Genomic DNA, 24,957 nt, shown 5'->3' on the forward strand with positions numbered 1-24,957 from the left:
GAAGACCATAATGTTCAAAATGAACTTTATACTCTTTTCTAATAAGTGGCACTGGTAATTTTGATTGGGTTGTTAAAGGCAGAGCATATTAGGGCAACATTAACTCTCATTTTAAACTTATTCTCTTCTCTGCTTCTCCAATCATGGAAATCAAGGATGGATCTATTTTGATTTGATTCTTTAAATATTTAACCTCATCAAGGAGCTTGTTTTTTATGGTTTAAACGGCACTGCTTAGACGATTAAATATTTTTAAAAGATAGTAATATATTTTAGCATGCGGATAAAGGAGGTTGTAAGAACCAGCAATCTTTCATGGAGTCCTGGACAGGTTCATCCTTTGTATATTGCTGCTGGGACAAGCGCAAAGCAGCTTGATGCATCCTTCAGGTAACAAGCTTTGTTAAAAACTATCATTTCTTTATTCTCAATAACGTAAGATTATTTAGAACTAATAATGATATAATATGTCTCCATTTCAGTTCATCGTCAGTGTTAGAGATCCTTGAGGTTGAAACTGCTTCCAAAGGATGGGACATGCCAGTTAGAGGGACTCTGTCTGTTGCCTCCAGGTAATTTTATCAACTGTGACTTTGGTGAACTTTCTTTTGATGAAATCTACCGCGAGCTTGACTTTAACATGAAACACCCGGGGGGCCGTTCAACGTCATATTTTGGCTCGGTACCTTACAGTTATGGCAGAACCAACCACCGTGCAACCCATGATAAGCCCTTGCCACCTGTCCTACAGCGCATTTTTGATTGTTTGCATAAATCCGATCCTGACATTACTCCCACGAACTACACCTGCCTCTGTACTTACTATAAGGACGGGTCAGTTGGTATTCCATTGCATAGTGACAGCGAATCTAGCATTGTAGAAGATAGTCTGATTTACACTGCATCATTTGGCTCTACCAGAATTATGAGAATGTCAACGTCGACAGGCCCTTTCGTTGAGCATAACATCCCGCTCGAGCACGGCTCTGTCTTTGCAATGTCTCGATCTGATCAGAACCACTGGCAGCACGGCATTGAACGTGATCCTATGTTAAGGCAGCCACGAATCTCGTTCACTCTTCGCAAGTTGAAACAGCCTGATCCCACGGCCTTGCCAGCACCTGCAGCACCTACTCGGGTCCCGCCTGTTGCACCACCTACACAGATACAGTCACCAACGTCCCGTCACTCCAGAGTCCTCTTCATTCACGACTCAATACACCGAGAAACACCAGAATGGCTGTTCGACCAGATACCTGGCCACCGATGTCAAAAGCGCCTTAACTATCAACTAGTGAACTCACTGGAACATCAACATGAGTTCAAACATTCTAAAGCAGTCGTACTTTCCTGCGGCATTAATGACCTAGCTAGGTATGGGCAGTCGGCCAGGAGTCTTGCGGACAATTTCTGTCCCCGTTTTATAGACTCTTGTAACAATAACAAGAATACCGAGTTTATGTTTTGTGCTTTATCTATGACTAAATTTAACTGGTTGAATGCAGAGATTGACGCTTTTAATATCATAATGTTGAACCTGGCTAAGGATATTCCAAATCTGAGTTTTTTCGATGCCCATGCCGTGATCAAGCGTGTTAACTCATACTACGTATGGGACCGCAACGACAGACATGGCATCCACTTATATCACGAGGTGCAAAGGGTAATGGCACATGAACTTGTTAACTGCGTTGGCAAGTTATGTGGATCTGAACAGAGACGTCACAGGAACTGTGAGTGGCTCTATCACCACAAGCCTAACAGTCTCTCCAGATATAACCGAAGCTGAGCGCTTTACAAATCATTGATACCATTCTGATTAAAAAATACGATTCAATTTTTTCTCAACTTCCAGTCCACCTTTAACAGATCGTTACCAAGATAGATCATATAATGAAATGATCTGATTGGTGGAATTTTTCTCATTATCTGATAAGCTCATCCATTATCAGTATCTCTTATCACCCGATCGCACACAAAACATTTTACTCTACAAATCTGTATCATCCTTAAATCAATGAGATTTCATAACTCTATACAACATTCAAAATTCACATACAAATCTATAAATAATCAAGTGCGTTCTCTTCAGTATTACTTAAGTTCAGTGCGATAGTCCCTTATTACGTAAACGCTACAAACAAATCAAATACAAATAACACCTCACAAAACTACACAACACAAAAGCAACCACTTTATTCGATTTCTATTTTTTAGCCAAATCAGTTATTTAAATCATACTGATAAGGCCCTAGATAAAGACACTTTATTTCACTTAATTATCCGATGTTAATATAATTTACTTTTAAATCATATCACGATTCTGTAGCATACAGGACCTCCGGTTCTCGTGAAAGAATCTGATTTGAACTATAGTTTTATATACTATCAGTATCATAATCATAATATTTAGTTATAAATGGAACCCACTGTTACATCTGAAAACAAAGTCAAGATCAAATGTTCAAGCTGCAGCGGCTGGTGTTACTCTATTAGAAATATTCGCACATGCTCATGGTGTCAAAGTAATGTCCATGTCAAATGTTTTAAGGATAATTTAGGCTGTACGAGTTGCTGTGAAAGTATCATTCCTGGATTTCACGCAACCTACTATGAAATCTATGACGACTACAGTAAACTTAATAGTGACATATTTAATCCGTACGATCAGAATAGTCGATTTAATCTTATTGGCGACGCCATGACCAACGAAGAGCATCAAGATTCAACTTGGAGCAATATTTCATCTTTCCTAACTAGTTGTCAGTATAAACAACAACGTAACGTGAAAAAATCTACCTGCTCTCAACTTAAAACATTTTCTATGAACATAAGATCCCTTATTAAGAATATAGATCAACTACGTGATGATATTGAGACTTATGATAAGTATGATATATTGTGTTTTAACGAAACTAATTGCACTTTAGGGAAATTACCGAACGGAATAAACGACGTTACCTTAGATGGATTTCATGAACCATTTATCCAGGATCCAATTCGCCCATCTGGAAAAGGTGGGGGGCTAGCCACTTATGTACACAAACGTGTAGTCGATTATGATAAAATTGATATTTTCACTCCAAACCCTGAACCAACTAATACTAGTGGCGAATTCCAATTTATCAAGCTCCATCAGTGCAAAGGATACAACAGAACGAAAATAATTGGCAATGTTTACCGTTCTCCCGCTAGGAGACCTGAAGCGTTTCTAGAAATTTTCAAAAATACGCTGCACAACCTAGGGAGACACACCCGTAAACATATGACGCTTCATGGAGATTTCAACCTTGATTTACTGAAGCACAGCAGCGACCAAGCATGTCAGAACATTATAGATATTGCGTCCTCTTACGGTTTTATTCAAATTGTATCACGCCCAACTCGCCTAACGGACCATAGTGCCACGCTTATTGACCACATCTACACAAACAATCTTGAGGATACAATAAGCTGTAACGTCTTAACGACAGATATGTCTGATCACTTAGCAATAGTCACTACAATAAATCTTGATAACACGCCAACCAGCAGCTACCGCTCTGCGTCTAACTCACAAAATGTATCTCAAACTGAAACACGTAGATTTAACGACACCAACAATCAAAAATTCAGAGACTTAATTACAGATGAAAGTTGGTCAGAAATTTTTAACAATACCAATGATGCCAACGAACAGTTCAATAATTTAAATACGGCTTATAATAAGATTTACGAGTCTGCCTATCCCACAAAAAGACAATCACGAAGACAAAATGAACGTGTTAATCCGAAACCATGGATGCTGCCCTGGCTCGAAGAAGCTATAGAACGTAAAAATGAGTCATATTATGATTTTGTTAAGGAACCATCTGATAGTAACCGCAGTAAATATGACCGTCTGAAGAAGTTTTGTAATAAACACATCGATAAAGCTAAAAACAAGCACTTCAAAAAATTTTTTGAGCAAAACAAAGAAAATTCTAAGAAGCAGTGGCAAATGATAAACAGTCTTCTTAATAGGAAAAAATCTAAACCTACTTCAATTAAACTGACTGACGAAGACGGCTCAATCAGCACTCCGGCAGCTGTAGCAGAAAAATTTAACGATTACTTCTCAAACATCGCTCCTAAAATCAAGTCTGAAATTAGTAGTAGGACCACTTTTGATCCTGGTGGAACCCATAGCACACTTCGCAACGCCACTCCAAGTAGTATTTACTTAAAGCCAGTCACTGCCACAGAAATTCAGGACGTCATAAACCTGCTTAAGAATAAAGCCACACTAGACACTAAAATTGAACCTCTAAAAATCGCTAACAGCTGTCCCAGTTTTACTAGTGTACTAGCCCACGTTGTCAACAGTTCTTTTGAACAGGGGATCTTTCCACAGGCTTTGAAAGAAGCGAAGGTGGTCCCAATTCACAAAGGTGGATCTAAATCTGACATAAAAAATTACAGGCCAATATCTCTTCTTGCTTCTTTCTCTAAAGTATTTGAAAAGCTAATGCATAACCGAGTTATAAGTTTTTTAGATAAATACAGCATACTATGTGAAAACCAATACGGTTTTCGCCCGGGTAGGTCTTGTGAACATGCTCTTCTCAACGCAAAAGACACCATTCTTAATTCAATGTCTAAAAAGCAGGTAACTTTACTTCTTTTAATCGACTTCAGCAAAGCTTTCGACCTTGTGGATCATTCCATACTCTTGCGCAAGCTGGACCATTACGGCATAAGGGGTCAAGCCTTAAACTGGTTTAAGTCATATCTCACTAACAGGAAACAGTTTGTATCAATTGGCTCGTCAAAATCTTCAACCAACCAAATTTTATACGGCGTGCCTCAAGGGTCAATATTAGGACCTTTACTTTTTATAATCTACATAAACGACCTACCTCAAATATCAGATATAGCAAATTTCATTATGTACGCAGATGATGCCAACATCTTCCTGATAGGAGAAAATCTTAATGAAGTTTACGATAAACTAATAACTCTTAGCGATGCTTTAGTTAAATGGGTAGATAATAATGGTTTAGCTCTCAACCTTAAGAAAACAAATTATATGATCTTCTCTCGACAAAGAAATCTTAATTATCGTGATGTGGCAATTTCTGGTGTCACAATTGAGAGAAAAACAGAAGCCCGTTTTTTAGGAGTTATAATAGATGATAAACTAAACTGGTCCCATCATATTTCTGCCATGAAAATGAAAATGTCCAGATACATAGGAGTCATGTACAAACTTAAAAAATATCTGCCTCTCGAAGCACGTCTTCAAATTTATCAAAGTTTTGTGCAGTCACACCTTAATTATTGCAGCCTTGTATGGGGTTTTGCTGCCAAGTCTCATATTGAATCGCTTTTTGTAAAACAGAAAATGGGCCTTCGAGCAGTATTACCTGGTTTCGTCAATTACTGGTACAAGGACGGTATCCCCCCAGCAAGTACCAAGTCTGGCTTTTATTCACATAAAATATTGACAGTACACAGTATCATTGTAAAGAACGCACTCATTTTAATGCATAAATTGAAAAACTTTCCTAATCTAGTACCATTGTCTCTCAAGAAAACAATTCCCAAAAGTGCACCATTATTTAATACTAACCTGGATTCTATTCTCACTACACAATGGTCAGAAAAGTATGGTCAACACCCTTACAACAACTCAGTATTTTTTAAAGGTCCATTATTAGCAATAAACCGATATAATGTTGCAGCAACTTCCCCGCCTAGTCTACTTAACCTTAACATTTACAAAACTTGTATAAAAACTATGCTCATCGATCAGCAAAATGAAAACATCGAAGACGATTGGCCTAATTTCATGTTATATTGTATAACAGGACTAAGAAAATCAAAGCGTAACATAAACCAAAATGCCGATAATAACCTTGTCTCTACATCTTAGATTATATGCACACACTTATGCATCACTCAATAAACGTCGCATATCTCATCAATTACACTGCCAACATAGGACATTCTTTTTTATCGCCGCGATTTCAAATCAAGTTACAAATTCTACAAATTTTGAAGTGCTCAGTCTTGTTTTACTTTTCTTATCTTTACCTATTAACCATTGGAAAATAAAACTTTAAATTATAAACCTTCATTGCATACTTTACCGGTAGAATCTAAATTGAATAGTTTGAGATTTCCTTTACATTTTATATTTATGCATGTGCCCCACGGGGATGAATTTCTTATTACCATTGATATTATATATATTTTTTGAGTAAACATTGGCTGGTACCACGGGCCAGTCCCCAACAAAAAAACACCATATTGACTCACACACTAAATTTCATGAGAATTCAATATAAAGTTTCTTCAGAATTTATCTTTTAATTTTATATTTATACTTCTTTCATTTTTATGTTTCCTTGTTTATGATCATGGATTCAATATTAGATTTTCACTGTTCATCTTTTCAGGTTTAATGTTATTGAGTGGGGAAGTGTCGAGAGGGAGATGGGTTTGATAGCTGGTGGTGGCGACAATGGAGTTATTTCTCTCTGGGACCCCGTTAAAATTCTAAGGTACTGTACACGATGTTCAGTCATTTTGCATCATGGGGAAATTTCTAAATCGTTCATTTCAATCTGAGCTCGTTAACACTAATACTTTAGAAATAATTTTATTTTATTCCACAGTGGAGAAGAAGATGCCTTGGAATGTGAGCTCCCAAAACATTGTGGTCCTGTACGCTCAATGGATTTCAATCCTGCCAAGAAATGTTTGTTGGCATCTGGAGCTAGTGCTAGTGAGATTCATATTGTTGACATCAACAAACCTGATGTTCTCATGACACCTGGCCCAAAAGCACAGGTAAGCTCATCTTTGCTATGATACCTAACATTTGTGACAATAGTATTTTATACTGGGGCTCTTTGTCGACAATTTAAGAAGCAACTATTAATGTATCATCTGATGCAGCTATAAATTTCTGTTTTAAGAGTATCATCGAATCTTATGTTTTCCGGACATGTATTCATATATATATTCCCAACGTTACTCAGCCAGAAGATGATGTGGTAGCTCTAGCATGGAACCAGCAAGTGGAGCACATCCTAGCATCTGCACACCCCAACTCAGCGCGCTCCATTGTATGGGACCTCAGGAAGAACGAGCCTATAATCCAAGTAACTGATGCCTCAAACCGTGTGAGATGCAGCTGCATTGCCTGGCACCCTGACGTAGCCACACAACTCCTAACTTGTTCAGACGAGGACAGATATCCTGTTATTCAGATGTGGGATCTCAGATTCGCTTCTGCTCCTACTATGGTTAGTTTGTCATCCGGCTCCTTTGTACAAAGTGATAATTAACGAAAAATAGGAAATATTGCCAAATCAAATATCTGAATTTTTAGCATTTTTAAAATTTTTACCATCAGGTATTTGAAGGACATGGTCGAGGTATCCAGACATTGGCTTGGTGTGGATGTGACAGCAGTATGTTACTTTCCAGCAGTAGAGATGATCACATGATCTGTTGGAATCCTAACAATACTAGTGTTCCTGGAGGAGAGGTGAGTTTTTGTCGGAATACAAAACGATTTAAGTACATAAGGGGTCGTTCACATATTACGTAATCAATATTTTAGAAATTTTTACCCCCTTCCCCCCTTCCGTAATCAACCGTAATCAAGACCCAACCCCCCCCCCCCCCCCCCCCCCCCCCTTGACTTTTTTCCTAGAAAACACTTTTCTCTACGTTTCATGCTACCCTGATCATGCTATCATGATGAGCCGAAATCATTGTTATAATATCCGGCCAAGCACCTTCTAAATTACTTATTATTATAGCAGGATATTCGATAAATTTCTAAATTTTATCACTATCAGAGTGAAATTGAGTGGAATTTGAATTAAAATATTGTCAAATTGTTATTATTCTAGAGAGTAAAAAAGAAAATTTTGATTACGTAATCAACGACCGAAACCCCCCCCCCCCCCCCACCCGTAATCAACCGTAAGCATTTGGAAACCCCCCTCCCCCCTCGGCTGATTACGTAATATGTGAACGACCCCTAATTGATAATTATTAATTATGTATGTAAAGGATATAATTATGTAAAGATCTGAATACTGGTTGCAGGAGGTGAGTCATAATTGTCTCAACCTGGATAAAGTTGTTTAATAAGTAACTATTCATCAACTTATTAAAATGAAAGTTATAATATTATTGACCAACTATTCTTTTCAGAAACTGGTAGAGTTCAATGCTCCAAGTCAGTGGACGTTTGATATGGGCTGGTGTGAAAGAAACCCTTATCTTGTTGCTTCCTCTGCGTTCTCTGGTAAACTTTCCGTGTTTTCTCTCTTTGGAGGACAAGAGGACATTCCTGAACAACCACAACGTGTAAGTGTGTTGCTTAATAAAGTGTTCTTCTGTCTGCTAGTTAGGTGTAAAGCACACCGAGATATTACTTTGTCCATTTTTATTTATTATTTCAGAACGTTGTAAATAACTTATTAATTAACAACTAATTATCCACATGCCAGGTGCGAGTTAGCAGTGACCCATTTGCCCCTGGTCCACCCCCACCGTCTCTGCCAATGCACATTCCACTCCTTTCTCAGGCGCCCAAGTGGCTGATGAAACCTTGTGGTGGCTCGTTCGGTTTCGGTGGAAAACTCATCTCTTTTGACTCCAACTCTAATGAGGTAACTTACCACAAAAATTCCATATTTGCAATAGTTCGTGTGTCTTCTGAACTAACAACTCAAATATTTAGTTTATTTCATAATAGAAATTTCAGATAACAGTGATGCAAGTTACAACGGAATCAGAGTTGCTAGAAAGATCCGAGAAGTTAGAACAAGCTCTGCAGGAGAATACACTGCTTCAGTTCTGTAGTGAGAAAGCTGACGCTACTAACGATACAAATGATAAACAGATATGGAGCTTTTTGAAGGTATGAGTTGTTGACTGTATAATGTATATTATTATAATCAGCTACTAGTGCTGGTTATACAACAGGCGCAAGGTTCCTGTACTATATTTCTGCAACACTATATTTAACAGGCGCAAGGTTCCTGCACTATATTTCTGCAACACTATATTTAACAGGCGCAAGGTTCCTGCACTATATTTCTGCAACACTATATTTAACAGGCGCAAGGTTCCTGCACTATATTTCTGCAACACTATATATAACAGACGCAAGGTTCCTGCACTATATTTCTGCAACACTATATACAACAGGCGCAAGGTTCCTGCACTATATTTCTGCAACACTATATATAACAGGCGCAAGGTTCCTGCACTATATTTCTGCAACACTATATATAATTGCGACACGCATATATCACAATGTTATATCTTTGTCTTAATATATCTCTGTCACAATATAGTGCGGTAAGCTAATTAGTAATTACTTTAACATTTTATTTTCTCATCAGTCTACATTTGACGGTAAGCCGAGACAGCGATATCTAGAACTTCTTGGTTACAAAGCTGGAGACTTGAAGGAAATGGTAGAAAACTTAGCTGAGAGCGCTCCCACCTTATCAGAAAGTGTTGGTGAACTAACACTTGACAGTGACACCGCTATCATCAACAAGAGCGATGCTGAATCTAGTTCCAGTTCCGAGAAGGTATGATTTTACGTGTGTCTGTTTGTCAGTCAGCTCGTGACACTGACAGAAACGTGCTAGCTTTTCATGTGGTAAAGCACTTAACACGTGCTCAACACGTGCTCAACACGTGCTTAACACGTGCTTAACACGTGTTTAACACGTGCTTAACATGTGTCCGCTCTTGACTCCCTTACTTGGCGGTCTCATGTATTCAGTACTATCTAGATGTTGTGGCCCCTAATCCTTGCCCATTAGTTGAGTCAAGAGCAAGCATGTCTGTTAGCAAGCATCTATCTTTAATGTTTCTCATTCCATCCTGTAAAAATGGTTATTATCTATCCATTGATGTGGCTAGATTACCATTTTATTTGGTATTCTTTTCTCTTGGGGCCATGATTTATATCTAATTTTGGGTCTGACATGTTGAAATGGAAATTATATTTTGGGTAAACCTTTTGTAGGATTCAGACAAAGAAGAAGTATCTTCTGAAACTGAAGATGATGTTGTTAAGGTAACGCAAATGGATCTGTTTAATATTCTGTACAGGCATCATGATCTTGGGGCTTTACTTTGTATTTTCTTTTAAATAATATTGTAATCCAGCTGTAGTGACTTGCTATCATGGAATACAAGTTTCCTGCTTGGTCTTATTTCTTATTTTCGTTGCATGGAGTTATAAGCCTGAAACTAATTGTACTTTCAGCTGGTGTTCAATGTGTGTGTGCTGTTTACTAATTTTCATAGCTTAAAATCTGTAACGCTGTAATGCTGACTGCTGTAGAGTATTACAGTAACTGGATAGTAACAATAACCATTGTAACCATAGTAGAGCCGGGTTATATACTACACAGTGCAATATATTCAAACGCTGAATACAACTGAAAGTTCATGCAGTTTACGTTTAAGGTTTTGTGTGTGATACTGAGTAATATATAATCTACAGTCAGTAATATACCTGTTTTCGTAATCATAATCATTGTTATCTAATTTTATTTTATTCACTATATAATAATTTAATAGCAAGTAGTTCGAGGTATCGTCAGAGCTTAGTGATTATTTAATTTGGTTGACTAATGTTTCTGTTTCAGGTGACGGCGCCGAAACCGTTAGTAATAGACACCAGCATTGGAGTTGACGGTCTCATCTGCCGTGCAATGCTTCTAGGTAATCTTATTTCTTATCTATTGCTTGTTTTGTTATGTGTGTGTTTGTTGGTGTTTCAGTTTGATTGACCTGGTATATTTATAATTGGTTGTGTGATCCATGGCACTGCACGCGAATAACAATTCAATTTGCTAAGCAACATAAAACTATTTTATTCTTTTATTGATAAAATGAGACCTCTTAAACCCAACTAAGAATCATCGAGAGTTTTAATTTACATCTCAATTTCAAGATCCAGCGTGTAGCCTGGTTGAGGGAAGGACTCAGCCTCCATTGACACGTAGATAGCATAGTTACCGTACACTGGTCCGTTCTTGTACTTGTGCCCGTGGTCCTTACCCTGAACTTTAACATCATCTTCTCTGCAGCCATTCTTCCAGCTGCAATCCTGGATGACAGAGGCGTCAGCTGTCCTGCTAGTACTGAATCTGTTGTTGGTTATTGGGTTGCAGTAGTAGTTGTTTCCAAGTCCGTGAGTGTTATCGTCATTTTCATTAGCTCCAGAGAGGTGTCCTCCAGTGAGGACTATTCTGCAGCCGTTATCACCAAACGCCCAGTTGAAAGCCAAGTCTCCGTCCACAGAGAAGATTGGGTCATCTTCCAAGTTTGTGGCGTTTACTGAGATAGATTCCTGGATAGGTCCTCCTTTTGTTACTATCTGTCTGCCAGGGTTCTGGTTCTTGGTTCCGAACCTGTATTAAAATATTGAGTAACATTGTTGTACAAAAGTGGTTGTGTCAGTCTGATATTATTCATATAGAATGCAATAATAACAAGAACAATATTTCATCTTGAAGCAGAGTTTACCTGGTATAAAGAGAAGCGCCCCAGTATCTGAACTTGAAGACCTTGACAGCGTCCAGGACGCCCTGTTGATGTCTGACAATAGCGATGTATTTAGCTGGTTCATCCCAAACTCCTCCACTCAGATAGTCCTTAGTCAGGGCTTCTTCCTCACTTCCAATGTTGTCTCCTGTTGCCCACCCTGAGAAGTTATGAATGTTGAATGTCACTGTGTTGTGATTAGTTTATAATTTAGATTCATTTTCAAGGAAATATGTCAGAATATTGTCATAACTCTCTAATTTACTTACCAACAGTGTATCCAAATATGTGTCCATCAGATGGATTTATGTTCATTCCCAGACGCCATGTTCCACCATTTTCATTGTCCTTGTCTGCTTCAAGTTCTCCAATTCGTTTCTCCAATTTGACTTGGGTTTCTTCGAGTGCTTCTAGTTTGTTCTCCAACTCCACAAGTTCTCCCTCATAATGTTCTTGAACCTTTTCGAACTTGTCCTCCATATCTTCTTGAAGTTCCTCCACTACGCCATCAAGATTAGTCAGGTTTTTGTTGATTGCCTGTAGATTGTTATCGAGTGCCTCATATTTCTTCTCCAAGTTCTCTTCAACAAGACCTACTTTCATGTGTAGCTGTGTGATAGTCGTGTTCAGTTCCTTTTTTATATCGTCAACTTTTTCCTCCAGTTTCAAATGATTTTCTGCATTTGATGCAATCTCGTCTGTCACTGCGTCATACTTTTGCTCCAACTGTTCCGAAACTGTAGTTATGCTGCCGTTCAGTTTCTTTTCTACATTCTCTAAATTCGTCTGCACTTGTTTCACATCTACTTCCAGTTGACTAGAAGTACTGTTCAGAACATTCACATCATTTCTTAGATCCTCCAAAATGCAGCCCAAGCAACTGCTCGCTAGAAATACCAGGGCAATTCCACCGTGACGGACACCACGATTATGCCATTTTTTAAAGTTCAAACGAATGTTGTGCTCAGGATGTTGCTTCTTTATCAGCTTAAACTATTTATTAGTCCACAGTTAACCTTTCTATAGGTTGTGTGAAAATTTCAGACCCCTACCATTATTACTTTCTGAGATAGCACCCCTGTGACGGACGCGACTTAAATATGACACTTTTTTTGGGTGTCTACTCAGAAGGTACCCAAATCTATCTCAAAACGTTATCTATTATCTCTAATTTGGACATGCAGTGATAGAAAAAGGTTTAGGGATTTCTGAGATACCATTTTTTTGGAGATTGCTCAGTTTTTGTTTGCGTGGCGCCATTTTCAAATTGTGACGGACGTGACTGTGACGGACACACGTTTTTTTTTCAATTTCTCCAAATCTTCTATTTGACACTATTATCTTGTTCAGTGACCTTCATTCTATATTTATGCCAATTTTTAGGCCGCTAGTACTTCCACGAGGTCTGCAAAAGCCAAAATCGTCCATTTTGGGCATACGCGAGGGTATCAATCTAGGGGCAGCAATTATTTCTCTACTTGAACAAATTTATAACTCTGGTAAAACATTCATCTCTGTTCAACACATCACACTGTTGAGACCATCTCCCAAAAGTTTCATTACTTTAGTGTTTAAAATGTGGAAGATATTGAATTTTTACTTCAAAAATATGCGAAAATAGGGTTAAGTCCATTTTTTGTGCCTTTTACCCCTGAAAAAGGTTAAGGCAAATAAAATGGCAAAACTCAGTAAATTTAATTATTGAATTGCATATGATGTTATTTGATAGTCTAGTCAACATAGTCAAACCTTATTTGACTTCAATTTGTCTTGGTTTTAGTCAAAATAATGGAAATATGGATAAAAATGGCTAAAAGTGAGCCGTACGCCCATATATGGGCATATACAAAATTATACATAACTCAGTCATTTTCTGTCCAATTTTCGATTTGACAACATCGTTTTGTTAAGAACGGTCTCAGCTTTAACAAAAATGCATTTAAAGTCTGTTAAAAGATTTTTTGGAGCATTTTCAAAAAAATGTGACGGACGCGACAAGTTGGGACCCCCCTTCCAAAAATTTTTTCTTAAAAGATAGAAGCCTGATAATTTCTACGGTACTCCCTTACCTTCAGAAGGGATAGGTTACAGTGGTTTTTTGAATATAAATAGCACTATGTGGCTCTGAAAAAACTTTTTTGCTTAATTTTGTGACGGACGCGACACCATCTTTGTGGAAATTTTTTAGAAAAATTATTTGAGTAACGGTTTTGAAACTTTGCATGGCTCTCATTCTTATGCCTATGCTTAAGTGTATGGAATTTCATAGAGAAATATTCCTGCATACCCAAACTATGGCCCTTTGAAAATTTGAATGATTTTTTTCATTTCCGAGTAATGTTCCTTTGAATGAGAAAAATCAAAAGTTAATGCAATATGAAACAAAAAACTTTTGTTGACCTGTAAGGTTAAGAGTCTAATGAACATATTTTAACCAAAATTAGGTGCCTATCTTAACATTTTTCATTTTCACCAAGTGGAACCTTACCGTGGAATTGCCCACCAGACATACAGCAACTCTCATTCTGTACTAATAACTGAAATAGTGGATTAGTTTTTTTCTTTCTAATAACAGCCAAGAAGATGGTCGTGCCTAAACAGCTTAATCTGAAACATTTTAGCATCTTAACATGCTATTATGATTGACAACAAATCTATTAAATCAGTTAATAAGTACTTTAGCTGAGTTCAAATATGATGAAAATATTTTTAACAAGATTCTAGTCTTGACATCTTTTCTTCTTCTTCTTCTGGGGTCACGAGTTTCCGGCCTCCAACATCAATCGTATCACTTAGTGTTTTATTAAAGGCAATTCCTTTACATCTCAATTTCAAGATCCAGCTTGTAGCCTGGTTGAGGGAAGGACTCAGCCTCCATTGACACGTAGATAGCATAGTTACCGTACACTGGTCCGTCTGAGAACTGGATCCCGTGATCTGTACCCTGGATCTTTACATTCTTGTCTGTGCAGCCCTTCTTCCAGCTGCAATCTTGGATGTTGGACACATCGTGATTTCTATATTTGCTGAACGGGATATTTGTTCTTGGGTTGCAATGGAAGTCATTACCCAGTCCGTGGGTGTTATCGTCATTTTCATTAGCTCCAGAGAGGTGTCCTCCAGTGAGGACTATTCTGCAGCCGTTATCACCAAACGCCCAGTTGAAGGCCAAGTCTCCGTCCACAGAGAAGATTGGATCATCTTCCAAGTTTGTGGCGTTTACTGAGATAGATTCCTGGATAGGTCCTCCTTTTGTTACTATCTGTCTGCCAGGGTTCTGGTTCTTGGTACTGAATCTGTATTAAAATATTGAGTAAATAAGGAAAGTAAGATTGTTGTACAAAAGTGGTTGTGTCAGTCTGATATTATTCATATAGAATGCAATAATAACAAGAACAATATTTCATCTTGAAGCCATATTTGTAACCTGCGGAATTGAATTGTTTATTTGAATTTATCTGAAACTTATTTAACTTTTGACCTTCCGTTATTATAAAGTTTACCTGGTATAAAGAGAAGCTCCCCAGTATCTGAACTTGAAGACCTTGACAGCGTCCAGGACGCCTTGTTGATGTCTGACAATAGCGATGTATTTAGCTGGTTCATCCCAAACTCCTCCACTCAGATAGTCCTTAGTCAGGGCTTCTTCCTCACTTCCAATGTTGTCTCCTGTTGCCCACCCTGAGAAGTTATGAATGTTTAATGTCACTGTGTTGTGACTTGTGACACAGTTAATTGCTTCTTATGGAAATATTGAATATTGTTAAATTCTTCTTCTCAACTAAAATAATTTGCCTCTAAACTTACCAACAGTATATCCGAATATGTGTCCATCTGATGGATTAATGTTCATGCCTAAGTGCCATGTGCCACTATTTTCATTATCATTATGTGCTTCAAGTTCTTCTGTTATTTGCTCCAGCTTGACTAGAGTTTCTTCGATTGCCTCTATTTGTACTTCCAGTTCATCAAGTTCTTCCTCAAAATGTTCTTGAACTTTTCGAACTTGTCCTCCATGTCTTCGTGAAGTTCCTCCGCTTTGCCATCAAGATTAGTCAGGTTTTTGTTGATTGCCTGTAGATTGTTCTCGAGTGCTTCATATTTCTTCTCCAAGTTCTCTTCAACAAGACCTACTTTCATGTGTAGCTGTGTGATAGTGGTGTTCAGTTCCTTTTTTATATCGTCAACTTTTTCCTCCAGTTTCAAATGATTTTCTGCATTTGATGCAATCTCGTCTGTCGCTGCATCATACTTTTGCTCCAATTGTTCCGAAACTGAAGTTATGCTGCCGTTCAGTTTCTTTTCTACATTTTCTAAATTCATCTGCACTTGTTTCAAATCTATTTCCAGTTGACTAGAAGTACTGTTCAGAACATTCACATCATTTCTTAGATCCTCCAAAATGCAGCCCAAGCAACTGCTCGCTAGAAATACCAGACATACAGCAACTCTCATCCTGTACTAATAACTGAAATAGTGGATTAGTTTTTTTAATAGCAGCCAAGAAGATTGTAAGCATCCTAACATAATAATATAATCGACTACAAATCTAATCTGAAGTGAAATCTCTAAGTAGTTAATTGTCGAAGGTGTCTGTCTTGACACTGTGTTTGACTAGTGGACCCTAATTCATTGCACTAAATTCTGGCTTCCCAAACTGTCAATGACCCAGATCTTACAATATATTTAATGTCCTAGTAGGTGCATAGTAAGGGCTCGGCTGCAGCTGGAGTCAAAAGCAGAGTCAAAATCAAAGCATAAGCGTTCATGGACTTCTGCTGGTTACTAAATTCAAACTAATATCAATGTGCTGGTTTAACTCTGAACTACATATTTGCAGATGTGAGCAAAACTCTAATGTGAACATACGTATACCTCTAATGTTAGCTTATCCTATTGCTAATATTGTTATACACTATTTCTGACTAGGAGTAGGAATAATATCCTTAATTTTTACAATGGCTAAAATTTGTTCACAAAAAATGTGTTATAAAATTTCGCGAATAATCAACAAGATTCTAGTCTTGAAATCTTTTCCTCTTCTTCTTCTGGGGTCACGAGTTTCCGACCTCCAACATCAATCTTATCACTTAGTGTTTTATAAGACAATTCCTTTACATCTCAATTTCAAGATCCAGCTTGTAGCCTGGTTGAGGGAAGGACTCAGCCTCCATTGACACGTAGATAGCATAGTTACCGTACACTGGTCCGTTCCTGTACTTGTGTCCGTGATCCTTACCCTGAACTTTAACATTCCAACAGCCCCTCTTCCAGCTGCAATCCTGGATGTTGGACACATCATTATTCCAACTGTTGCCGAAGCCTATCTTAATGTTGCTTGTTGGGTTGCAAAAGTAGTCATTACCCAGTCCGTGGGTGTTATCGTCATTGTCATCAGCTCCAGAGAGGTGTCCTCCAGTGAGGACTATTCTGCAGCCGTTATCACCAAACGCCCAGTTGAAGGCCAAGTCTCCGTCCACAGAGAAGATTGGGTCATCTTCCAAGTTTGTGGCGTTTACTGAGATAGATTCCTGGATAGGTCCTCCTTTTGTTACTATCTGTCTGCCAGGGTTCTGGTTCTTGGTTCCGAACCTGTATTTAAGCATAATGTTTGACAAATATCAGATTAAAAAATATTAACGTAGTTGCTCGCAAATTTACATTTTATCAGGGTTTATCTGAATTTTAGGTTCTAAAACAAAGTTTACCTGGTATAAAGAGAAGCGCCCCAGTGTTTGAACTTGAAGACCTTGACAGCGTCCAGGACGCCCTGTTGATGTCTGACAATAGCGATGTATTTAGCTGGTTCATCCCAAACTCCTCCACTCAGATAGTCCTTAGTCAGGGCTTCTTCCTCACTTCCAATGTTGTCTCCTGTTGCCCACCCTGAGAAGTTATGAATGTTGAATATCACTGTGTTGGTACTAGTCTGTATCGATTGAGTATCGTTCTAATTTCGGAAGTAAATTAAGTTTCTGTTCTCTACTTACCCTCAGTGTACCCGAATATGTGTCCATCTGATGGATTGATGTTCATCCCCAGGTGCCATGTGCCACGAACTTCTTTTTCCTTATTTGCTTGAATTAGTTTATCCACATCATCTCTGAGATCGTCCAATATACACCCCAAACAACCGCTACTCAGTAAAATCAAGCAAACGGAAAGTTTCATCCTGTCCTGATTTCTTCAATTGTTTCAGTCATAATTCAGAATAAGATCAAAGTTTTCAAATATTTAAACAGAATATTGTCGAAATTGAAGTCTGCAAAATAATCCCATTATTTTGGACGCGAAAAGGAATCAACAACGGAACTAGTTAGGGTCTAGTTAGACTAATTAGGGTCTAGTTGTGGTTCTGACCAGTTCCTGGAGTGACAGGTGTTTATAAGGGTGGCTGAGGAGTGCGGTAACAGCTTTCTGTAAAGGAACCTGTCCTTGAAGTGGCCCGTCAAAGAGGTGGTTATACTTAGACCGCCGTTTAGTTTCTTTTGTTCCCCCAGTTCACAGCTTCTGTGAACGGTATGGCCGATTGTTTGCAGTCTGGTACGAGGTCGTCTCTTTCACGCCAACTCGTTTCTCACTGACATGTCAGTGAATTGACTGCATCTGTTCTTAATAACTTTGCTAATTTAAATTAACGTCCCCTTGGAATAACACACAGTCTCGTACAAACGACACCATGTGTTGTTAGCCACTGTGAAACTCTACTACCGGACAGGGACTGTCCGGTAGTAGAGTTTCACAGTGGAGAGGAAATTAGAGCAAGCATTGTGATGGAGAATTTTAAAAACACGTACAATATTTCACGTACAGTAATTCTACTGATGATATTCGAACACGAAACACGTACGTCGTATCGAATTATCGAATTATTCTCCTAATATATATATATAACAGTAAGTTAGTAAGAAAGTAACATTAACTAGATAATATCTCATAACATTAACTAGATAATATCTCGTAGCATTAACTAGATAATATCTCCTAACAGGTCAGTTTGAAGTGGTGGTAGATCTGTGCCTGAAAGCTGGTAGGATGGCTGATGCTCTGGCTGTGGCTATGGCTGGGGGGAGAGAGTTGTTCCAGAAAACTCAACAGGAATACTTCAGACAAGCAACTTCGCCTTCCGCAGCTGTGAGTCAGAATTTTACTTTCTCTTTCTTTCATCTTGTTTTAAAACAAGACCTATATATATTTAACCGGACAAAAAGCGGCCCAATTTTTATGTTTTATTTTGATAAAGAACTGGAAACAAATTGATAATGTACGGAATAGATTTGGGAAAATTTTTAATGTCATTCAACATCAAATTTGGTATTTTCAACATCAGTTTTCTTCTTCAGAACGTAGTAAGAATATTCCTCGAGTCTGTTTAATTTCATCGCAAAATTTTAAAAGTAAACAGCTCAGACTTTCTTCCCGGCCGGTGCTCCTACCTAGCCAATATCCATTCGGTTTCACGGTACCTGCTTATCTTAGCAGTTAGCACAGTCGATAAGAGAGTCAGAAAACGAATACATTTATAGTATATTACGCACAATCAAAGTAATTTAAGAATATGCAATCAAAATAATATTAAAATAATGATACCCATCAATTCATAACATACAAGTTATTCAACCAAGAGTCTCATAATATTCTGGTGCCGAGCTGCAAACATTCCTCCAGATACCAACAGAATATCTGACAACCCTGCTGAATCTATCTCTGTATTTGTGTCTGAGTGAAGGTTTCCTTAGTATGATGATGAGAGGGTACACTGCTGCGTTTATCAGAGGGAATGTGTACTGAGATAGGAGAGCCGGGACTGTGGATTGGTAGGGGTCCAGATTATCATCTGAGGAATTTAGAAAATGTGAGATCACATTGTTCAACAACAGAAAATTAAATTAGATTTAGTTTGCAACGAATTCGGGTAAAGAATTTCAAAAAAGTTGACTGAATATTGTCAATGATAGCAATTAAGCTCACACTACCTTGGCCAGCAGCGCGAGCCAGTAAGAAAGCGATGTCCGGCGAATGAAAGAAAGTGCAGATGACAAACAACATGGACACTAAAAACACAGTCACGTTCACGTGATTGGACTCTGCTGACAGCTCAGCTCGTCCGTTTGAAAGAGATTTCTTGATATAGTGCATTTGAATCACCATACAAACCAACACAGCTACACAGGGCAACATAAACGCCACTATCTCAACTATTGATCGCAATATTACGGGATTATCATGGTGAATAGATCTAATAAAGAATATTCTAGCAAATCCGTATGCTATAAATGTCGAAGTACCTTCCATCAACTTGAACCATTGGGCTGGACAATGTCCCCTATCATCAATAAAGGCAGGTGAATTAGATAGAGCATCAGCGAACCCCACGACAGCGGTCACAGCCCAAATACAGGCTCCAAACATCATGGCAGAGTTCACTGCAGTACGGTTGATTCTAAAAAACGGGTTTTTAATGTTGATAGTCTTTGTAACTGATAGTACAACGTTGAAAAAGACGGAGCAAACGTAGCTAGTACCTGCGAGGGGAAAATGAAAGATATTGGACCATTTTGGCACAAAAGCTTGGCTGTTGAAAAGGCAGATAAGAGCTGGGATTGCCTCGAATATGGAGCCGAATGCTTGGACCATGTCAAATGCTGCTATCAGCATGAAAATAGAGGTAACAAACTTCCTTCTGTCTGGGAAGTAATCCACTACAATTATAGAGTTTTGAAGGAGGATGAAGGCAGAGAGAAGGAGGTTTCCTGGAAGCATGTATTTGAAAGTCGTTGAGATTGTTGCGTTTCCATCCTCAGTCATGGCCATCGTACTTGGGTGATAACTAAGTTTAATGATCAGTGGATCCCACTAAAATTAACTTATGGAAAGACTGGTTTATGTGGACGTGATTATCGAAAAGGTTTGCAAGCCACGATTTTAGCCATCAAAATCACGAGTTCAAAGCAGACACGCTCAAATGTATATTACCAATAATTCTTACAGCTTATTTCCTATTTGCTGTCATGACGTATGCGCGTAAGATGAAACCAAAGATAAGTCAACCAGCGTACGTTGCATAATTTCTGGGTACCATCGAGCTAGACCTGGAGGGGGATATTTAAAACATATAAGTGATACGAAAGGATTTTATAAGCAGGAGCTTTCAAAATACTTGTGTAAATCGTCTTCAGCTGGAGCTAGATGTTCAATGTTCATATTATGTTGATTTAAAATACCGGAGGGTAGAAGAAATTGCAAATATCTCACTAATTCTGGCAACCTCACAGCTGCTCTCATGCATCATCTCTCAACGTTGGGCTAACCTGGTAGAGACGGTAGAGTTGTCGAACTGGAAAGAAGCGCTGGCTATCCTCCTCTCTTACGCTAAACCAACCGAGTTCAATGGTCTTTGTGGTAAGTACGGCAGTCTAAAGTTGTGTCTTATATTATACATGTTATAGCTTTTATAAGGTGGTGTTATAGCGTTTATGATTTATTTATTTTATTATTATTTATTATTATTTTGCGTTATTGGTTTTTGAAGATTTCTGAAAGAGAAGATAGGCGAACTGTGGCTAATTTCTAACAACTGACAATAAGTTTGATACTGTAATGTAAGGGGTAATGATATATTGTATTGCTTAATATAGCCTCAGCACTCCTGCCTTTTGTTCGCCGCCTGAGATTTCCGGTAGCGAGAAAGTCCTTGTCCCTAATTGCTTTGTGCCCAGTTGATAATAACATTGTTTCAGATACACTTGCTGACAGATTGAGTGCAGATCCCAACTACACTTTGGAAGCTACGTTGTGTTATATTTGTAGTGGAAATGTGGCGGAACTGTTGGAATGTTGGCAGAGCGCCAATTCTGATGATACTTCCAGCCCTCTTCAACTTCAGGTTCACATTTTTTTAACGCGCTACTTGCTAACACTTACCTTGTAATAATTTCCATCAATTTATGATTTAGAATGATATAAGATCCTAGGTTTTTGTTCAAAGTTTGTCTCTAATTAGACACAACTTGACACCACACATGCCAGGAGTTGATAGAGAAAGTGATGTGTCTCCAGAGCACTAACAGCACTAACAGACCCCTGGAGGGGGAGAGGGTTGTAGCTAACCTCCTCAAGTACTCCCAACTTCTAGCTGAACAGGGCAAACTGTCCAATGCTCTCACTTACATCAGCGCTACCCCCACTGTAAGTACCCTGACCCTATAGTACACACTAAGTTTAAATTAAATCTGGGATTCACTTTTCTCCGAGTAAATATTATCTGTAACATTAATTGAAAGAAAACTCGTGTCAAGATTATCTTCTCTTTACTGCTGATTCTAATTACAATGAATATTGAATAATCTGTGATACTCAGTACTCTCTATAAAGTTTATTCTCGTAGGATGCAGCTGCAGAGTTCAAGTACAAGTTACATATGGCTATAAACGACCCCTCCCTACCCCGGCCCCCTGTACCCTACACTCGGGCCAGACTACCTTCTGCCGCCTCTAGTGTCACACCCAGTGTAAGTTATTATCGTGTGATTGTCATGTGATGATAATGTTATAATCATGCAATTGGTTTCTGTACTGTTTTTAAGTTAGAAGAATATCACTTTCACACCCTCTGATTTCAGTCTCCAGCAGCCAGCACATACACCGGTTACTCACACTCCACATATAACCCCTCGTCCTACGCGCCAACTAGCTATGCTCCTAGCTCTGTAGGAGGCCCTCCTAGCTCTGTTGGAGCTCCTCCTAGCTCTGTTGGAGCTCCTCCTAGCTCTTATACTCCTGCTGCTAGCATCGTGTCTGGTAACTCCTCCTTCGCTCCTCCGGCCAAGGTAATACGGCGGGCGCCAAATCATGCTGAACATTTGCAATCTGACGAAAACGGCTAATTAAAAGTTTCTTGTGAGATTTTTGACTATGACAGGTTGTTTAAACTGTTCATTCTGTTTTCAGATCGCATACCAACCTCCGACCTACAAAGCCCCAGAGCCGCAAGCTCCTACCCCAGCCCCTGCTCCAGATCCAGCTCCTGGTCCCCCTACCCAGCCTCCATTCTCCCAACCTCCTCCAGGCAGCTTCTCCCAACCCCCTCCGGGCAGCCTCTCCCAACCCCCTCCGGGCAGCCTCTCCCAACCCCCTCCAGGCAGTTTCTCCCAACCCCCTCCAGGCAGTTTCTCCCAACCCCCGGCCCCACCAACTAGTTATGCGCAACCTCCGACCAGTTACACTCCCCCTGCGCCAGGATCATACACTGGTTCCTCCGTATCTACATTTACTCCGTACATACCTGCCCCGGGAACTGAACCTTCTCCTCCTCCTGCTAGTAAGTCTTGTTTATGTCTTGTCAATTTAGATAACATCTTCTATTTTGTTTTCTGTAATCTAATTAAGTCGATATAATATGGTCAAACATACTGAATTGTTTTCATTGATGATATCTAAACAATTAACAATGTATATGTTTTAGAGCTTGCAGCGAGACCTAAGAGTGCATGGAACGATCCTCCGATGTTAAAAAAGAAGACCGCATCCAATGCTCCTGTAGCTACTCAAAAGATAACAACGCCGGTGGTCGGTCCTGTCAAAACAGGTAAAAATACTGCTGGAAAATTTGCTGACGTGACATAATGTACTTTTAGCAGCGCGCGTTGACAAGTTGTTTGGAATTCAGCACTCATTACACGAGCGAGTAACGTACGCGCACTGTAGAATTCTCATGTAGTACTATTTTCAGTGGACCTGGATCCTAATTCTGCAGCGAACTATGCCGGACAACCGCAGCCTGGCCCTGGAGCGTACAATGCACCCCAGCCTGTCCAGCAGCCTTACAATCCTAACAGTTACGCTGCAGCTCCGCCAGAGCCAGCCCCTGCACCGGTAAATATATTCAATATCCATTCATTGTCCTTACTGTTGAAAATGGGTGATTTGCTATTGAAATGGGAATTAAAAACAATCTCATGCTCACCAGGCTCCAGTCGAAAAACCCTCAGTTCCTGATCATTACCTCCCGATGTTAAATGCTCTCGAATCTGCTACCAACGATTGTAAAAACGTCTCGCAAAACCCTGTGAGTAGCCATTTAATACACGTCTATCTTAAAGTCAGTGGAAATAACACCGGGTTAAATTGAAACTCTGCTCGTCTACTACAGTACATCTGTAAACCTGACAACTCCCAATATTCACTTCAGACGCACCGTAGAAAATTGGAAGAAGTAACAGCGAAGCTAGAAGCGCTGAAGGATAGGCTGAGATACGACTGTGTTTCTGGTGCAGTAGTGGAGAATCTCAACAACATTGCTAGTGGTTCGTTACACCATTTGTACAGACATTACTTCTGTACTATGACGGATGCAATACTTCTTAAATAAACGGACTGTTTTCGAGTTATTTATTGTCTTACCAAATTGACGGCTGAATGATCTTATACCGCTAATGACACGTGTAACATGACATCTTGCTCAATGTCGACCGTCTCATTCGGTCAACTTATTCTAGAAATTAAGAGTCAAAGTATGGAAAACATTTAGATATCAACATTTTTCTCGTATTTCAGCTATAAGTGTGAAAGATTACAACCAAGCGCTGTACATCCACTCCCATGTTGCACAAACTGCAAACTTCAGCGAGGTTGGCTCATTCTTACCCGGCATCAAAGTACTGCTTCAGGTCTGTATAAATTAGTTGCTATTAGTTAAATGGTACTTTACATTCTTTGTGCTAATTTGGTAACCATCTTTGTTTTTACCATTAGAATTAGTTCCAATAAATTTAACATCCTCACACTTTGGCTATAAACTGACTGATGAGTTTCATCTCAATAATTTATCTTCTTTTCAGATTGGGGCTCAGTTGCACACAGTACACCACTACTAAAACCTGAGCTTGTCACTTGGGCTGTTCTTAACAATCTCACGAGCGGTCCTCTGTATTGTAGTGTTTTAATAACTTTTTCTAGCTGGTTTAGTGTATAATGTTAGATCTAATAATTTTTATAAACACAGAACGAATTTCTGATATCTATAAAATTTTACAGTTGACTTGTTAAAATTGCACCGTCATGATGATATGTAGCTAATAATGAATCAATTTTAACTGAATATTATGCAATTTGAACGAATGTGTGTTACATTATCTTTGAAATGTACATTTTTGACTAATGAGCAATAAAGTAAGTAAGTTTACAGTAATATGTACTATGTTTTACGGTTATGTACAATGTTTGCAGTAATGTACAAAGTTTCGGTAACTCGCGATGTGCAGAATTGTACAGTTGTGTAGCGAATGAAATACATTGCAGCGCTTTCTGCAGAATTTAGATTCAGTATATGCCGATGTGATTTATATAAAGTGCTAATTGTGATACGAAAAGCGGTTTAACTCATTTTTCAGTATAACTT

The 24,957-nt window shown here is 38.8% G+C and overlaps 4 protein-coding genes across 5 annotated transcripts; 1 reads left to right on the forward strand and 3 right to left on the reverse strand.

Moving 5' to 3' along the window:
* The first annotated feature begins 267 nt into the window (after window positions 1-267).
* LOC134822300 (protein transport protein Sec31A-like) lies at window positions 268-24,954 on the forward strand. 2 transcript variants are annotated; one of them, XM_063833259.1, is made up of 25 exons: window positions 268-390; window positions 483-572; window positions 6,420-6,524; window positions 6,639-6,813; window positions 7,005-7,271; window positions 7,382-7,516; window positions 8,194-8,349; window positions 8,493-8,654; window positions 8,750-8,905; window positions 9,393-9,587; window positions 10,031-10,081; window positions 10,659-10,734; window positions 18,551-18,693; window positions 20,835-20,961; window positions 21,300-21,445; window positions 21,589-21,747; window positions 21,947-22,069; window positions 22,181-22,387; window positions 22,509-22,878; window positions 23,023-23,145; window positions 23,290-23,432; window positions 23,527-23,625; window positions 23,749-23,863; window positions 24,114-24,226; window positions 24,398-24,954. In XM_063833259.1, the coding sequence occupies exons 1-25, from the start codon at window positions 278-280 to the stop codon at window positions 24,431-24,433; spliced, it is 3,585 nt and encodes a 1,194-aa protein (XP_063689329.1). In that variant the 5' UTR covers window positions 268-277; the 3' UTR covers window positions 24,434-24,954. The 2 variants fall into 2 exon arrangements, with proteins under 2 accessions (XP_063689329.1, XP_063689338.1); XM_063833268.1 differs by lacking the exon at window positions 10,031-10,081 and having other exon boundaries at window positions 271-390; window positions 24,398-24,952.
* LOC134823142 (uncharacterized) lies at window positions 10,913-14,083 on the reverse strand. The gene is made up of 4 exons (XM_063834492.1): window positions 14,048-14,083; window positions 11,829-12,552; window positions 11,542-11,719; window positions 10,913-11,426 (listed from the first exon to the last, which is right to left on the reverse strand). Exons 1-4 carry the CDS (start codon window positions 14,081-14,083, stop codon window positions 10,949-10,951), a joined length of 1,416 nt encoding a protein of 471 aa, XP_063690562.1. The 3' UTR covers window positions 10,913-10,948.
* Window positions 14,270-16,010, reverse strand: LOC134822313 (uncharacterized). Its single transcript, XM_063833296.1, has 3 exons — window positions 15,367-16,010; window positions 15,063-15,240; window positions 14,270-14,855 (listed from the first exon to the last, which is right to left on the reverse strand). Exons 1-3 carry the CDS (start codon window positions 15,410-15,412, stop codon window positions 14,378-14,380), a joined length of 702 nt encoding a protein of 233 aa, XP_063689366.1. The 5' UTR covers window positions 15,413-16,010; the 3' UTR covers window positions 14,270-14,377.
* Window positions 16,605-17,816, reverse strand: LOC134822306 (uncharacterized). Its single transcript, XM_063833284.1, has 3 exons — window positions 17,550-17,816; window positions 17,268-17,445; window positions 16,605-17,151 (listed from the first exon to the last, which is right to left on the reverse strand). The coding sequence occupies exons 1-3, from the start codon at window positions 17,728-17,730 to the stop codon at window positions 16,674-16,676; spliced, it is 837 nt and encodes a 278-aa protein (XP_063689354.1). The 5' UTR covers window positions 17,731-17,816; the 3' UTR covers window positions 16,605-16,673.
* Window positions 24,955-24,957: the final 3 nt, after the last annotated feature.

Source organism: Bolinopsis microptera, chromosome 1 (assembly GCF_026151205.1).
Source record: "Bolinopsis microptera isolate Bmic1 chromosome 1, MBARI_Bmic_1.0, whole genome shotgun sequence".
In the NCBI taxonomy this organism is placed as follows: Eukaryota; Metazoa; Ctenophora; class Tentaculata; order Lobata; family Bolinopsidae; genus Bolinopsis; species Bolinopsis microptera.

What these genes read in the sequence shown, in the direction of transcription:
- LOC134822300 (XM_063833259.1), top strand. Translation starts at nt 278, where the DNA reads ATGCGGATAAAGGAGGTTGTAAGAACCAGCAATCTTTCATGGAGTCCT. An exon ending in CTAGTTCCAGTTCCGAGAAG is followed by an intron (nt 9,588 to 10,030) that starts GTATGATTTTAC and finishes AACCTTTTGTAG; the next exon opens with GATTCAGACAAAGAAGAAGT. An exon ending in TCTCAACAACATTGCTAGTG is followed by an intron (nt 23,864 to 24,113) that starts GTTCGTTACACC and finishes CTCGTATTTCAG; the next exon opens with CTATAAGTGTGAAAGATTAC.
- LOC134823142 (XM_063834492.1), bottom strand. Translation starts at nt 14,083, where the DNA reads ATGAGAGTTGCTGTATGTCTGGTGGGCAATTCCACG. An exon ending in GTCTGGTGGGCAATTCCACG is followed by an intron (nt 12,553 to 14,047) that starts GTAAGGTTCCAC and finishes ACTAATAAATAG; the next exon opens with TTTAAGCTGATAAAGAAGCA. An exon ending in CATATTTGGATACACTGTTG is followed by an intron (nt 11,720 to 11,828) that starts GTAAGTAAATTA and finishes ATAACTTCTCAG; the next exon opens with GGTGGGCAACAGGAGACAAC.
- LOC134822313 (XM_063833296.1), bottom strand. Translation starts at nt 15,412, where the DNA reads ATGAACATTAATCCATCAGATGGACACATATTCGGATATACTGTTG. An exon ending in CATATTCGGATATACTGTTG is followed by an intron (nt 15,241 to 15,366) that starts GTAAGTTTAGAG and finishes ATAACTTCTCAG; the next exon opens with GGTGGGCAACAGGAGACAAC. An exon ending in GGAGCTTCTCTTTATACCAG is followed by an intron (nt 14,856 to 15,062) that starts GTAAACTTTATA and finishes ATTTTAATACAG; the next exon opens with ATTCAGTACCAAGAACCAGA.
- LOC134822306 (XM_063833284.1), bottom strand. Translation starts at nt 17,730, where the DNA reads ATGAAACTTTCCGTTTGCTTGATTTTACTGAGTAGCGGTTGTTTGGGG. An exon ending in CATATTCGGGTACACTGAGG is followed by an intron (nt 17,446 to 17,549) that starts GTAAGTAGAGAA and finishes ATAACTTCTCAG; the next exon opens with GGTGGGCAACAGGAGACAAC. An exon ending in GGCGCTTCTCTTTATACCAG is followed by an intron (nt 17,152 to 17,267) that starts GTAAACTTTGTT and finishes GCTTAAATACAG; the next exon opens with GTTCGGAACCAAGAACCAGA.